At 53.3% G+C, this 16,366-nt stretch overlaps 1 protein-coding gene across 1 annotated transcript in view; it reads right to left on the reverse strand.

The window, feature by feature from the left end:
* Positions 1-16,366, reverse strand: part of LOC112106615 (disintegrin and metalloproteinase domain-containing protein 8) — an 85,875-nt gene that overhangs the window by 6,035 nt on the left and 63,474 nt on the right. Inside the window, exons 14-21 of the mRNA XM_026653718.2 lie at positions 15,308-15,503; positions 14,446-14,542; positions 12,018-12,201; positions 11,695-11,772; positions 10,314-10,398; positions 9,897-10,011; positions 5,748-5,937; positions 2,550-2,612 (exon numbers count right to left, since the gene is read on the reverse strand). Coding sequence (XP_026509503.1) covers positions 2,550-2,612; positions 5,748-5,937; positions 9,897-10,011; positions 10,314-10,398; positions 11,695-11,772; positions 12,018-12,201; positions 14,446-14,542; positions 15,308-15,503 — 1,008 coding nt within the window. The remainder of the gene's footprint in view (positions 1-2,549; positions 2,613-5,747; positions 5,938-9,896; positions 10,012-10,313; positions 10,399-11,694; positions 11,773-12,017; positions 12,202-14,445; positions 14,543-15,307; positions 15,504-16,366) is intronic.

Here is a 16,366-nt window from a genome sequence, read left to right on the forward strand (position 1 = left end):
TGTGTCTGTCTCTCGTTCTAATGGGCAAGACTTGGAGCCTTGGAAAGGTGTTTTCAGTATACTGTCCTGGGGTTCCAGTATGGCTACTATGACCTCCTCAGTGAGATCTCAGGCAGTTCCACCCGTGATGTCTTCCCCCAAATTCCTCTCTCTCTCCAGGTGTCAGAATGGGTTCCTGTATGGACAGGTAAGGAGAGCCCTGCACGGAGATGGAAGAGTCTGAAGGGATATCTCCATGATTATCCTGGACGTCATCCAGTGGAGGAGCTCCAGTTAAAAAGGGTGGTGATCGGGCAGTACCAGAGATAGATGGAAGTCTTGTGATCAAGTGGGTCTTGGTACTGAAAAGTGCTCGCTACCCATAAACAGTGGAGACGCTAAGTTCATCTGCCACTGATAAATTTGTCTGGTACCAAATGAAGAGGCAGTACAGACATGATGGTGTGTTTGTCTCTAGAGGTAGACGGTACCGAACATTTAGATTCCTCTGAAGCGGATGCCAACAGAGTCAGATGTTTAGGCTGCATGGTACTGAGGAACCCCTCAGGGGGTACAGGTCTGATGGTACAGGTCTGGAAGAATGCTTCCCCTTGTCTTTGTCACGTCCAGACAGTACAGAGGCTGTGTTTGCTCTTGGCAGAGCTTCATGGCTTTCCAGCCCTGCTGGTACTGAAGGAGTCCTTTGCCTCTACAGTACACAGCCGAGAAGTTGACACATCTGAGGCAGCTGACCTACTGGGAGACCAGTGTTTTTTTAAGAGCAGGCTCCTTATGAAGAAAGTTGGAACCGCTTTTCCTGTGACCCTTTTAGGAGGTCTTTGGAGATTTTCCCTTTCTGGAGGAGAGCTGACCTGAGGTCAAAGAGGCACTGAATCTGCCCAGAAACTGGTGTATGGGGTTGTCAAGGTTCCTTCCCCACTCTGAACTTTAGGGTACAGATGTGGGGGACCTGCATGAGAAGCTCTAAGCTCAATTAACAGCTTAGATCTGGTCTGGCTGCCACCACTCCCAAGCACTAATTCCTTTCCCTGGGTAGCCTTGAGAGACTCTTCACCGATTCCCTGGTGAGCACAGATCCAAACCCCTTGGATCTTAAAACAAGGAGAAATTAACCATCCCCCCTCCTTTCTCCCACCAACTCCTGGTGGATCCAGATCCAACCCCCTTGGATCTAAAAAACAAGGGAAAATCAATCAGGTATAAATAAAGGCTTTTAATTAAAGAAAAGAAAAGAAAAAGAAAACCCTCTGGGAGAGATTAGCATACCAGCTACTCTCACAGACAACAGATTCCAAACACAGAGGATGTTCCCCTGGGCAAAAACTTAGTTACACCAAAAAAAAACCCCAAATACCCAGTTTGACTATTCCTCTAATTGCACAAGACAGGTTACAAAGAAATAAACATAAACCTATTTATTTCCTTCACTACTACTCACTACTTAATAAGAGGCTGAATTCTGGAGCTTTCCCACTCTGGTCCAAAGTGAAACTCAACCGACAAAGGGAACTTCCCTCCTTCCCTTTGAACCATCTTGTCCTCCCCTTGGTTCCTCTGGTCAGGTGTCAGCTAGGCTAGGTGAACTTCTTAACCCTTTACAGGTAAAAGAGGCATTAACCCTTAACTATCTGTTTATGACAGGGGTGTCCTTCTGATCTGGTGCTGAAGTGGGGCGAAGGGTAGTGCTCCATCATTAGTAGCCTCAACTTAATCTCCCAGTTCTTCCTCACCCTGAATTTAAGGGCCAGACAGAAGTTACACTTCTGAGGGACATGTAACTCTCCAAGGCAGAGAATGCAGTTGGAGTGACCTTTGCTAATGGGGCTGCCCTCCTGGCAAGAGAGGCAGTGTTTGAGGCAATGTCCAAGAAAGACAAGGCTTCAGAGGGAAGGGTGAGGAACAAAACTAAGCCTCTCAACTACTAAACTAAAATAATCTAAACTGAAACTATCTAAAACTAAACTAGCAGCTAGGGGAAAAAATGTATAGCCAAGGCACACTCCAAAGGTGGACACACGGAAGTTCCATCTCAAGCTGAGGTGGCTGGGGAAGAACTGAAGGTGGTTCGCTTGCACAGCCCTATAGAGTCTCAGTGTGAGGCATGAGGCAGTAGGGCGCACGGACACTCTGAAAATCTCTGCTCGAAGGCACACGGGGCGCATGTCCATCTGAAGTGGAGCACCCACAGGGACACTACTCGAAGAAGAACTCTGTGTTCTCCAGTTAGGGAAGCCATTGAAAGTTTATGCTACAACACAGGCATTTCCACACACAGCTCTCTCCAGCGCTACGTCCCTTCCCCACGGAGCACAGCCAACTCTCTGCCACCAGATCTGAGAGCAGGAGCACAGAGCAGCCCAAGTGAGCTGTGCAGGGTCACATAGTCAGTGCCACAGCGGTGACTCTGGGCCCCTGGATTCATTACACTCAGCTCAGCTGCCCTGAGGGGTATTCGGCAGACTGCTGCTAAGAGTGCAAGTGTGACTGTCTCAGGCATTTGACAGCAAAGCAGTAATATCAGACACAGCAGTCCCAGGCCAGTCAGTTACCTGCACAGGTTTGGCTGGATACGCTGGAGAGCTCAGACAGGCGCTGCTGGCCACCGCGAGAGGCTGAGAAGGAACAAGTAAAAATTATTTGCTTCTCATCAACCAGAGTGTTTTCCCCACTCCCTGCGAAAAGTGTGAATGGGACCCAAAGCGAAACCAACAGACAGTGTCCTACCCCAAGTGGGGAGATATCCCCCAACCCGCCGTGCCACAGCCCAGCTCAATCTGCCCCAAATGGAGAAACATCTGCCCATCCCGCCGTGGCCCAGCCCAACCCACCCCAAGTGAACAGATGCCCACTCCATCCCATCCCGCCCCAAGTGGGGAGATGTCCATCCCATCCTACAATGGCCCAACCCAGTCCGAGTAGAGAGACACCCGCTCCATCTTGCCATGACCCAGCCCAACCTGTCCTGAGTGGAGAGATGCCCACCCCATTCCAGCCCACCCCAAGTGAAAAGATGCCCACCCCATCCTAGTCTGCCTGGAATGGACAGACACCCACCCCATCCCACAATTGCCCAGCCCAACCCACCCTAAGTGGAGAGATGCCCAGTCCGGCTCAGCCCAGCCCAGCCTGAGTGGAGAGACGCCTGCTCAATCCTGCCTGGTGAAGCCCAGCCCGCCCTGAGTGATGTGGGGGGCTGACCCAGCACACCCAGCTACTCAGGCCAAGGAGCTGCCAGCCCAGAGCAGAGCAGGGTCCATCTAACCCTAATGGACAATCCAGGAATGCCCTGTCAGGGGAAGCTCAGGTTTGCCCTGTCATTAGGGGTCGCAGCAGGCAGATGTCTTGCAGGCTCCAGCCCCAGCCGGGAACAACACACAGCCACACTGGGGACACCGGGGTTTGTTGTGACACAAGCGAGAGCCAATAAACACTGACCAGGTTCAAACCTGTCTGGAAGGTGGTTTTCTTGCTGGGAGAATTGGAGGAGGCAGCCCTGACACAAGTGGCCAAAATGCCCTGCCCGATCCAGCCAAGAGAATAGCCCTACAGACTGGTAGCCATGGTAACCAGCCTTTGGGACAGAGCATGTTTGGCATAGGGGGCTCTCCTTGGAGCTCAGGTGCAGGGTGCTTTGGGGGTCCCTGCCCAGAGTGATGGGGGCAGTTAGTGAGGGGATCTGCTCTTCCTCTCCCCCAGGAGGCACCAAGGGAAATTTAGTTCATGCAGCTCGCCCCTTACCACTTAGGGCTTGTCTACACTACCGCGGTAGTTCGACGGCTGGCAATCGAACTTCCGGGTTCGATTTATCGCGTCTGGTGTGGACGCGATAATTCGAACCAGGAAGTGCTCGCCGTCGACTGCGGTACTCCACGTCAGCGAGAGGAGTACCGCGGAGTCGACGGGGGAGCCTGCCTGCCGTGTGTGGACCGCGTCTGAACCGCGGTAAATTCGAACTAAGGTATGTCGACTTCAGCTACGTTATTCACGTAGCTGAAGTTGCGTACCTTAGATCGAATTGGGGTGTTAGTGTAGACCAGGCCTTAGTTAATGAACCTCCCCAACTAATGCAGCACCCAGCCAGCCCCTCAGCCATTCCTGCCAGCTGAACTCCCAGTTCATGCCTGCCAGCCCACACAAGCCATGTCCCCCACATCATGTGAACCATCATCCCAACCTGACTCCTGACACTGCCAAGGCTGCAACCCCATCACCCACACCTATCCCTAGCACCGCCACCAAACCCCAAACTCTCAGAGGGCAGGCACAGAGGAGAGGTTCCCCGGGAGCAGAAAGCATCACTGTCAGCTTTGTGCAGTTTCATATTTTGCAAAGTATTTGCAAATATGCAAATTAGCTCATTAAACTATTTTCAAATTTGCAAACAATGAGTGTCTGGCCAGAATCCACCCAAGTGGCAGGGTCAAACATGGAATTGCACCAAGCTCAGCAGGTGGGTACTAAAGGGAACAACCATGGGGGGGGGGGGGGGCTAGAAGCAGAAGAGGTAACCCAGGGGTAACTGGGGGCTAATGAGGCTGCTAAAGGAAGCTGGGGGTAGGGGAGTTGGTTGAATGCCGGGCTCTTGGGTCAAACAGCTGACTGCAGTTTCCTCCCTTTTACAGGCCTCCTGCCTATCAGACAAGATGGACAAGGCCGGGGGTGGAGGGGGGGGGCGCTCTGGCACCTTTCTCATCAGTGTGGGGTCCAAATGCCCCATCACAGTTCCCCCCCCAAGGGTAGATACATTCCTCAAATCCAGTTCTGCCCCAGTTGGAGCTCACCCAGCCCCAGGCTCACCCACTCAGCATGTGCTATGGGGCCTCTCCCTGCTCTGCCTGGCAACCTGCCCTTCTGATTTGGTGGAAAGTCCTCTTTCTTCCCCAATAAGGCCGTTTCCCACGTTTTAACCTGGAGCAAACTAACTGGGGAAATGGGAGCATCTTGGGGAAGCACAGGCACAGCCTGGACTGTAGGGGTATAATACGGCCAAGCTACGGGACCATCCCCCCCGCAAAGAGCAGTATCAATCCTTGGCATCTGGCTCCATTGAGGGGGTCTTACAGCACCCAGTTGCCTAGCAATAGCAGAAAGCACCAACTGGAGAAGCCAAGGCCCAGAGGGTCAGGCCTGCATCCCTTAGCCTATCCCTATGCTCCGATTCACACCATCCTGGGTTTGTTCTCCTCTCCAGCAATCAGGGCCGGCTCCAGGCACCAGCTTCTCAAGCAGGTGCTTGGGGCAGCCGTTCCGGACAGGGGCGGCAGTTCCAGGTATTCGGCGGCAATTCGGCGGACGGTCCCTCACTCCGCCTGGGAGTGAAGGACCTCCCGCCGAATTGCCGCCACAGATCGCGATCGCGGCTTTTTTTAGATCACGATCGTGGCTTTTTTTTTTGGTTTTGGCTGCTTGGGGCGGCCAAAACCCTGGAGCCGGCCCTGCCAGCTCTGCAGGAACAGGCTCCTAACTGTGTGACTTGTATGACAGTGCTGCCTTGGTGTGTAACGGGGGCCTTGTGCTGCCTGTGTGGGCATGGAAATGCAATCCCCCCCTGCTCCAGCAGAGGGCTCTTGGGAAGGACAGCGATGGTCCACTGAAGCGGTTACAAAGGGGTGATGGAAGCAGCCTGACTCCCCCCTCTACAGCATCATTGCAGGGACACAGTGGCCAGGGGCCCAGAATTCCCCAGTAAAACTTCCCAGCCACGAGAGCTGCCCTCCTGCTCCCCAGGCTGCCTGGGCCACACATACCTCAGGCGGCGGCCTGCTGGGAGTCATGGGCACGTACACAGGCCTGGGGCTCTTCAGGTCTGAGGTTGTGGAGATCAGATTTGGGCTGCTGATGTCGCAGCTCTGCAGTTCATGCCTCACTTTCCTGGTATTGCTGCCCTCTTGAAACATGGGGTTGGAGAGCCCGTTGGTGGTGTTGGTCACAATCCTCCTGAAAAACACACAAAAAAGAGCCACAGCCATATTTTCCCTCTGGTTTGATTTCACTCAAAGGCCCCCAATTTTGAGGTCTGTTGAACAGCCCAGTGGCTCTTTGGCAGTGAGGCACAGAACAGCCCAGGATTCACCAGGGCCCTGCTGCCACCTTGCCCTAAAACGTGCTACGTCATAGACAAGGGAGAATAATACGCTTTTCAACACTACTCATGAAAAACCATATATTGTAGAAAAGGTCAGATCCTGAAAGACAGATGTATATCAATATCAGGGACCTCAAAATGTGTCCCAAGGGACTGGAAAGCACAGCCAGTCTTGTTTCACCACAGAGTATGATGACGTCACCATTAAATGCTGATTACTGGGCACAAGGGCTCATTTTCTTCTTTTTTCGGTTTTTAAAAACAAACCCAACATTTTAATCACTTTATTGCAAAAATAACTGAAGTCCACAACAGGCAGTGGCCATCTTTGGAAACTTGAGCTTAAAGCAATTGCTCAGCATCACAGCAGTGTGGGATTGGGCCAAAATGCAGATCTCTGATGCCTCAACTACAAAGCCAGCCTGCATAGCCGACCGTATGTAACCATGAATGTGGAGACAGGATCAACCATGCTGCGAGGATCACGGTGGTTTGGGGTGGGGGAGGTGCAGGCACAGCCCCATTTCACAGAGAGCTTTCACCTACTGCTACACGGCCCATGCAAGGCAGAGACCTGGGTGCTATTCCTGTTTCTGCCTGAAGTGACTTTGTACCAGTTCAAATCCTCAATTACCTGAGCTGTAGAGCTAACAGGTCTGCCTGTCCATCTATCCCATACTCATCACCTTGGAATCCAGAGATTGTGTTTTCTCCAATTTAGAAACGTGGGCAACACATTATGTAACTCCTTTGAACATTGATTCTTACTTCTAAAGGGTATAGTGACCATTTTAATTACACCAATTAAATGATTGAAAAATAATGCTAAATTAAACTAAGAGCTCCTTCAGGTACTGAATTACCTTTCCCAGCTGCAGCACTGGAATGATGTAGTTTTGGGAGGGCAGAGGGAGTGGGTGAGGGAGCTGCGTAAATTTCTGATTATTTTTTACATTTCTTTTTAAAAGAGGGGAAAAGGGGAAATTAAAATGGATTCTGCTCCAACCCCCTGTCTGGGTCTTTGACTCATCCTGCGCGGCACATGGTCACACAGCTCAGCCACCGGCAGGAGAGATTCATTCATTTATCCTGCACCCAGCTCCTAAATGACTCTTTGGGCAGAGATCAATAGGGAAGTTCCAACCCCACTGACAAATTTTCCAGGTTCTGAGGGAATGGTCTCATGCAGCTGTTAAAAAGTCATGTATGTATCAGGTGAGGCATTTCCAGTACAAAGAGGGAAGTATTAATGCCATTCTACAAGGCACTGGTGAGCTCTCATCTGGAATCCTGTGTACAGTTCGGGTCAGCCACATTCAAGACAGACGAATCCACACTGGAACAGGTGCAGAGTCGAGCTAATAGGATGATCAGGGGAACAAAGGGCCTGTCTTATGAGAGGAGAGGAGATTGCAAGAACTTGGCTTGTTGAGCCTAGCAAAATGCAGGCTGCGAGAGATTCTGACTACTCTCTACAAATCCATCGGGGCAAACACCAGGGTTTCTGAAGCTAAAGGACAGTGTGGACACAAGAACAAATAGGGATATACTGGCCATGAACAAATTGCGGCTGGAAATGAGAAGAAGGTTTCTAACCATCAGAGGGTGAGGTTCAGGAACAGCCACCCAACAGGAGCAGTGGGGGCAAGAAACCGAACTCATTTGAGGCTGGAGCCGGATAAGTTTCTGAAGCGGATGAGATGCTGGAGTTACCTGTGATACCAGGGACTGGACACTATGCCCCAAGGGGCCCCTTCCAGCTCTGTGTCCTATATTCTAATATCCCCCAGGCTTTGCATGGAACAGCCCCATCAGTTGTATGAACATGCTTAGCTGCTCTGTCCCAAACCTGGATGCAGAGTGCTCCCTGGAAGAGGGCACAACCGGGCTTGTGTGTTGCCATGCAGAGTATGACAGGGTATGTCTTGATTGCTTCCTCATGCCTGACTGGGGAAAAGCCCAAGTGGGTGTGTGCTTGGGACTGCTGTAAGCCCGTCCGCACGGCTGAGTGCCCAGCTGTGAATCACAGGAGCAAACCCAGCCCTGTGCTGCTCACTCGCACTGTCAGTCCTCTCCCTTTCCGGCACATCCTGGCTCTGCCACCTCACATTCGGTAAGTGCTGTGAGCAATCGCAGTGACCAAGGTGTGGTTGTGCCTTGGGGCGCTGAGAGGCCAGCTGGGAATCCCAGGTGCTTGGCAGACACTCCTGGCATGGAGCTACTGCTTTTATAACAATGGCTACTGACTGCCAATCCCCTGAAGCGCACAGATCCTCAGCCTGAGGATTGTAACCCAGACATGATCGGGGCCCCATTGTGCCGGGCACTCTACAGTGCACTGGTCCCAGCCCCAGGAGCCTGCGATGAGGGGACGGGGAGAGGGAGGAGGTGCCATGGGAGTGGGACACCCTCACAGTCTGTTACACACACTGGGATATTGCTGCTCCTTCAGGTTCGCCTCTCATTCCTGTTGTGTCTGTAACTCCCCATCAGCCTGCCCCTCCCAAGAAGCCCTAAAACCACCAGGTGATGTCCAGGCTGGGACCAGCACCCAAGGGCGGTGGGGTGGGGAGGCCTGCGATTCTAAGCCCTCCTCATAGTCATGTAGCAGCTTCCCCCAAATGGCCTTTGGGCTGGGGTTTCTCAGCCCTGGGGTAGGAAGGAGAGTGAGCATTGGCCCACCTCTTTCTGGTTCAACACAAAGAGGGGCTTACACCCTCAGAGAAGCTACTGCACCCTCCCACTGCTTCAGGTCAGGGGTGTCATACCTGGCCCAGGCATCGCTCAGGGCACATTGGTGAGAAAATGCAGTTGTGAGTGAATGAGAGCAGCAGAGAACAGAGAGCAGCTCTTTGGCCCTGTGCCCGGCCCCTCCCCAATACCCTCAGTATTCCCCTCCTGCCTAGAGAGGACATTGGCAGGGCCCTGTCAGCACCAGGACCTGCAGCTCCCTGTTTGGTGAGAGCACAGGGACTGACGGCACTGCAGGACGAGTACAAACAGCTGGGCCCTGCCCAGGGCAGTCCATGCAGGGGGGTGGGAAGCATACCACACCCTCCGGGGGGTGCTCACTTAGCAGGGAGGTCCATCAGAAGCTCCTGCTGTCAAACAAGGAGTGGACAGGACCTGCACCCACCCCACTCCTACAGGGTCCTCCTGAGCAGGCTGCTCAGTGACCAAGCACCCACCAGCAGGCAGCAGATGAAGGCGGTGGGGTGTAGGAAGGAAGAGCCCAGAGGGGCAGGCCAGGAGAGGTCTCCAAAGGGTGGGTGAAGGGGTGGTATTTCAGGGATTCGGGGCATACAGCTTCCCATGCCTGTCACTGATCAGAACCCAGAGCAGGGGCTTCGTGAACAACATCAGCTCCCATATGATGGCCAGTGACTCCTCTGGGCATGGGGCTGAGCTTGTCAGTGCAGGTCACCATGACAAAAACCACCAGGACAAATTGACCCACTGGTCAGCAGCCTCGGCTGAAGGGCTAGGGTTGGATAGGCCATGGGGGAATGAACTCTTCTCTCCCGCAGGCCATAGGGGACAGGGGAAAGCGTGGGGGCACTTGCCTGTCAGCACAGGACTCAGACAAGCACCTGGATATCTGGAGTCAGGCACAAGTACTAATGGCCAGTGGATTGGTATGGAGAGAGTCAAGCAACCATATTGATTCAGTCTGTCCATCCAGCTGTCCAATCAGCCTGTCGCTTGCTCCTCACGGTGGAATCTGGCTATTGTGTATCCCAGCGAATCAGAGGAGCTGCCTGCCGTGGGGACTGAGCTCTGTGGGGGCACGGTACAGTAGCAGGAGTCTTACCCTTTCTGGAAGTATTTCTTCCCATTGCCTCTGTAGAACACAAAGCCTCCGATGGTCAGCATGGCTACCAGCACCACCACTGTCAGCACGGCTGCAACAACCACGCTGCTTCCAGCTGTCGAGAGCCAGAGAGAGGGATCAGGGCAGGGGCTGTTCCCTTCACCAGGGCTAGGTGACTCAGGGGTTTGGTTTGGGGAATTCAGTCACCTATCCCAGCCCATCCCCTGGTGAGCAGGGCAGGGCCAGACTGTCCATTGTTTTCCAGGGCTTTGGCCAATCTAAACAGCTCCTGAAAGGAGCATGTTGCCCAGCCTATCAGACATCACAGTCAGGACATTGCTACTGCCTGCAGCCCAGCTGTTTCCTCCAGCAGGTCCATCCCAAGCCCTGCCCTCCTGGCCCTAGTGAGCGTTGTACCTGATGCAATCTCCGAGAGCTTCCGCTCGCAGTAGGGCGCAGCCCAGCCGGGCTCACAGTGGCATTCCCGCTTGTGATTGCAGACCTGAAATCCAATCCGGCAGGGTTAGGGACCAGGCAGCAACTCTGACCTTCTGACCGTGCTTTACAAGGGGAGGGTTTGGGCTCAATCCTGCAGCCTCTACCCAGGTCACACTCCCATCGGCTTCAGCAGCAGTTTGGCTTTACTGAGCAGGCAGCAGGATTGGGCCCCTTGTAACTGCTGCACATTTGCTCTGGCCTCAGGATCACGACTGGTGAATTATCATTACCACACAGATACTGACAGCAAGAGTCTGTTCTCCTGAAGCAGAGTATGAGTGACTCGCGCTGGCATCACCCGGGAATCAGCCCAGACAGTGCCTGTCTGTCTGACATGCAACAGCGTGTGATGCTGCTGTGTCCCATTTGTTGCACTCAGCACCAGCGTCTGGAACAGCCTAACTGCCCCATCTCAGCACCTGTGAACAGCTCACAGATGTCCCACTCGGGCAGCACCTCCCTCTCCTCCAGCAGCTGTGATTGTGGAAGTTCTGCTGAACTCACTGGCAGAAAATGTTCCCTCCCAACTTGGGCCAAATTGCTCCCTGAACCAAAGTGCCCAGCGACAGGCAGGGCACAAGGCCATGGGAATGTGGCCTGATCTGTTCCTTCAGGGTGGACATGCTGAGAAAAGCAAAGTGCTGCGGGAGCTCTCTCGGGGACGAGGGCCCTGTTACCACACAGTGACCACACAGCCCAGCCGTGGGTGGCCTGTGACCATGTGCTCTGAGGGAGGCAATGCTGTGATAGTGCGACATGAAAAGAGACATCATGACTGGTGTAGACAGACATAGCAAATGGACCCTGTGGGTCTTGGGAACATGCCGGGTTGCTGGCTGAAAGGCTGCATTTGCCAGCAGATCACAGGAGCAGACATCAGCACCGAGGTACTGCAGACTAAGGGCGGGACGTGCGGTGCTGCAGGACGGGGAGAGCTGCTCTAACATCAGACGCAGAATGGGGTGTGGACAGATAGAAAGGAAGGTCTGTGAAGCATCAAGAACCCATGTGAGATGATCCCAGGGGTCCAGCAGTGCATGGCAGTGGCACAGAGTACGTTCATGTCTGCTGTGTGCGCTCACAGACACATGGGGTGTCTGGGCGAAGCCCTGTCAGGAACAATACTTAGCATCTTTCACCCACACACCTCCCAGCACTCTACAACACAATCAGTGCTCCGATGTTACAGCTGGGGGATCTGAGGCACAGTCGCTCCTGTACAGTCAGAGGACACCCAGGGGATCGTGGCCACACCAGCACCTCTGTGTGATGCCGTGCCCTTTCCATGGCCCGAACCTACCCCATGACCATTGCACTTTGCAGAGCAGTTTTTGGCACCGTAAATCAGGAGGTCCTGGCAGCGCCCGGCATAGCAGACCTGGAATGAGAAGGTATAATGCTTTTAGCACCGTGTATACGGCATCACCCATCCTGCACTCACAGCCACACGTCAGCCTCAGCACAGACAGCAACTCAGCAGCTATGTTACCTCCTTGCTGCTGACCTTTCCCCACTCTCCAGCAGGTCCCATGGCAAACCCATCCTTCCCCAGCACCCGCAAAGCAAAGCATACGTCACCAGCCCAGCGGACAAGAATAGCGGCAGTGGGCGCAGGGTGCTCACCATTTCCTCCCCACACTTGGTGCCCGTTGGCACCAGCACAAGATTCGCCACCATGTCACTTTCTTCCTTGACAGTGATAGCTACTTTGCAGGTCACCCTCCCGAGAGACAGGGAGTAGACACCACCCCCTCCAATGGGGTTCCTGTTCCCACTCAGGCAATGCAGCGTGCCACACTTAACGTCTCTGCAGGAAAAGTAAACGGCAGGAGTGAGCGTGCTTGGGTCTCATCTCACCTTAGCTTTGGCACGGCCCCAAAGCCTCACACCCCACAGCCTGTGCCAATGTGGGACAACTCCTCTGCCTTTGCCTGGAGGGTGGGCTCAGTGCTAGCAAAAGGTCCTGGCTCAGCAGCCCTTGCAGATGTCTGGGCCCAGCATAGCGCCCCCACCCACCTAGGGGCCTCAGCTCTGACCTGCAGGAAACCATCTCTAGGGGGAGAGGGGAGCTCAGTGTCTGACCAGTTGTGAGGGCAGGGGTGTGAGCAGGCCCAGCTCAGCAGTTTTTGGACAGACATCACCAATTCCTGTTGCACACACCACCAAAGAGCCGCCTAACAGTTCAGGTCAGCACCGATGCATCGCACTGGGGCTGGCCCCCTAGTAGTGAAGGGCTCCTCCCTCCCTCTCTCCTTCTGGACCCCACACACTTGGCCAGGTTCCATGGCCGGATGCTGGGAGCCAGTAGGGCAGCTCCAAGCTGTGCAGCTTGCACTACACTGCCAGGATCCCAGCAGGAATTACTGTAAAATGTCCATGTCAGAGACCAGCAGAGGCCCAGAGTAACATCGCTGCCTGAAGCCTGAGCTCTGTGGGGATATCAAAGTAATCTGCCTCCACTGACCCCTGAAACTGACTAACCTTCTCCTCCCAAAAAAAGAGCACAGAGTTGCAGAGAATGGATTCTTCAAAGAAATCTGAAGATTTACATAGATACCTCGCTAAGAAGGGTGTTTCCAGCTTGCAGCATGGAGAGACATCTCAGATTCCAAGTGAATACTTGGCAGCCAAGCCAAAAAACAAATGGCCACCAAACTGGACATTCTGGAGATGATCTCTTGAGTTTGAGGCCATGAGAGAGGACCAAGAGTCTAGCAGTAAAGAAGGAAGTTACTGATTTGGAAGAGAAAGTCACTGTGCTAGAGACTGGCCTCAGAGAGACAGAGCTGCATGGCACGGATGGAGCAGAGAGAGAGGGAAAGATGCAGCTTAAACGTCATGATTCAGAAAACAGAGGGAGACGGAACACAAGAATTAAGGGACTGCCTAAAAACACTGAAGGAGGAAATCCAATCTGGCATGTAAAAACAGTGATTGAGGAATTGTTAAATCTGAGCTCTCTGAGAGAGGTGCCAGTGGAGAGAGCACATAGAGTGCTGCTCCTCCCCTCCGCCCCTCCAGCTAGGCCTTCTAATAGACCCAGAGACCTAACTGTGAAATTTCATGGTTATCATCAGAAAAATTTAATTAACAAAAAAGCCAGAGAGCATTCAGAACTCATACTCAAAGGCTACAAGCTGCAATTTTCCACAATCTCTCTGCCCTAACTTAAAAAAAGAGGAGTTGGGGGAAATTACATCAGGACTCAGAAGGGCAGAAATCCACGACAACTGGGGAATCCCAGTCATACTCTCTTTCACCTTGCTATGTCTACACTACAGACCTTACAGGGGCAGGGTGCTGCACACAGGCAGCAACATGAAGTGGGAGGGCAAGGAAGAAGAGAAGAATGGCTAGTCCTACAAGAAGAGGAGAAGAGTCAATGGAGATAGCTAGAGTTTGGAGCTCCAGGAGGATACAGGATGACTCGCAGAAGCCTCTGCTACAGGCAGTAGCGTAGCTAGGGGGGAAGCGGCTGCTCCCCCACTGAGCACAAGTGGCGCCTTGTCAATTTCTTGGCGCCTTTTTACTCACCCAGGGGAGCGATAAAAAAAAAAAGGCACCACCCGCTGCGGCGCTTTTATTTTACTCACCCAGTGGCGCTCCGGGTCTTCGGTGGCAGGACCTTCACTTGCTGCGGGTCTTGGGCGGCATTTCGGCGGCGGGACCTTTAGTGCCGCTGAAGACACCCGGAGCGAGTGAAGGGCCCACTGCCAAATACCAGGAGCGCTGCCGGGTGAGTAAAAGCGCCGCAGCAGGTGGTGCCTTTTTTTTATTGCTGCCCCTGTTCCCTCCACCTGGCTACGCCTCTGTCCACAGGACCAGCTCACAGTGACTCTGCCCCCTCTCCACAGAGATCCTCGCCCCAATGGGACCAGTTCACAATGACTCCACCTTCGCCCCACAGAGATCCCCTCCCCCTCAGGACTGGCTCACAATGACAATGCCTCCTCCCAGTGGAGATTCCCTATTGCTCCGGACCAGCTCTCAATGACTCCAGTCCCATGCACAGACTCACACACCCTTGGCACTGGGTGCTTCAGTTCCTTACTTTGGGCTGCAGGGCCTTTTCCCGTTCTCTGTCAGGCAATGCAGGTTCTTCTGGCGGCCATTGTGCTCAAAGCAGATATCAGGGGCCACCTGAGCCTCTGCAGGGACACAGAGAAGAGCTGACACTGGAGTTTCACAAAGGCAAGCTAACCTGAGCCTGTGTGAGCAGCAACACACGTCATGGGGTGACACCTCTTCCCACCTTTCCCCCCCACACCAGGCATGTCGAAAACTTCCTCCACCACCCTCTTCCTTTGGCAGGTGACTCTGGGGCTCCCCAGTTCCCTCCACTCCACTGGGCACCTCCTAACCCACATCACCCTTCTGTCAGGAACTAGTGATAAAATAATGCCTGTCCCTAGTGCCTTCCATCCAAGATCTCAAAGCTCTTCATAAACATTAAGGCAAATACTTTCAGAAGCAGCCATAGAATCCGGGAGCCTCCGATCTCTGGTGCCTGACTTAAGGTACTTTGAAGCCCCCAAACTTAGTGGCCAGGGTGGTTGATTTAGCATCACCAATCCCTCCTGTCCTGCACACAGTGAAGTGGGGAAACTGAGTCACAGAGAGGCCAAGGCCAAACTAGTCAGGCCTGGGCCCATCTGTAGCTTCCTAAACTAGTGGCCTAAAGTTCAGAGTGCAAGCCACTGCCCTCGACTTTGTTGGGTTACAGCAACTAGCCTGCCAAGTACCATGCACACTACTGGGATGAGTGGGCGCATGTCCCATGAGAGCATTGAAGGAGACCTGGGCCCCCAGTCTATGTGCTGCAGCCTCAGCAATGGATGCACACAGAACTGCACTGGCACGAGCTCGCCTTGTGAGCATGGAGCTGAAGGAGCGCATGCAAAGAGCCATGTTACCTGCGCCCCAGAGCGTGCGGCAGTGCTCGCTGTGCGAGGGGCACACCCCGTTGTAACAGTAGCCATTCCCATACTGGCACGGCACACCATTCTCTTGGAAGACGTCCTCCGGGCACTCCGCTGAGAGGCCAGTGCAGTGCTCGGGCAGATCACAGCTGTTCTTACTGGCACGACACAACACACCAGCAGCCTTCACCTTAGCAAACACAAACACAGTCCCCAAGGAACGGGGGGGAGGGAGGGCAGAAGGTGTCAGTGAGTGCCCATCAGTCAGGTTGCACCCTAGCCTTCCACATTCCCTGGCTGGCTTGCTGATCTGGCAGAGTGGGAAGGGCTGATCCTGGTCCCACTGAAGTCAAGGCCAGTTGGAGCTCTGGTATAGACTTCAGTGTAGGGTCTGACCCATAGTCAGGGAACTACCTGGGGTTGGAACATGACTTTGGGGAGTTGTGCTAAGCCCTACCCTGCAGTCTTCAACATCAGGTGGTCATGGGTGAATACTGCTGGCACCAGGAAAGTGAAAACACATCCTTAGCATGTGAGCTGGGCCTGGAGACATTCAACCACTTGTAATGTGACCCTTCCTCAGTGACTCACACCCAACCTGTTCGCCTTAACAATTTGTACAATGTTATCCGGAAGCAACTGAGTTCAACTACCTTTTCTTAACCACAGCTGTTAAGGCCAGACAGGACCATTATGATCATCTAGTGTGACTTCCTGAATAACAGGAGTGGCCACCAGTGATTCCTGTTTCAGAACCATATCTTGTGGTTCAGCTAGAGGATGTCTCGTACTAAGACATTCTGTACTGATTTTAAAGACTACAAATGATGGAGCATCTACCACGTTCCTACATCAGCTGTTCCAATGGTTAATTACCCTCCCGTCTGACTTTAAAACTGTTAAAAACTGAGCTTTATGTCTAGTCTGAATTTGTCTTTAGCTTCAGCTTCCAGTCACTGGATCTCATTCTGCCTTTGTCTGCTAAACTAAAGATCCCTCTGCAAAAGTCTTCTCCCCATGTAGTTACTAATAGACTGTGATCAAGTCACTTCT

The sequence above is a fragment of the Terrapene carolina genome, unplaced genomic scaffold, assembly GCF_002925995.2.
Source record: "Terrapene carolina triunguis isolate 2854851 unplaced genomic scaffold, T_m_triunguis-2.0 Scaffold147, whole genome shotgun sequence".
Taxonomy (NCBI): Eukaryota; Metazoa; Chordata; order Testudines; family Emydidae; genus Terrapene; species Terrapene triunguis.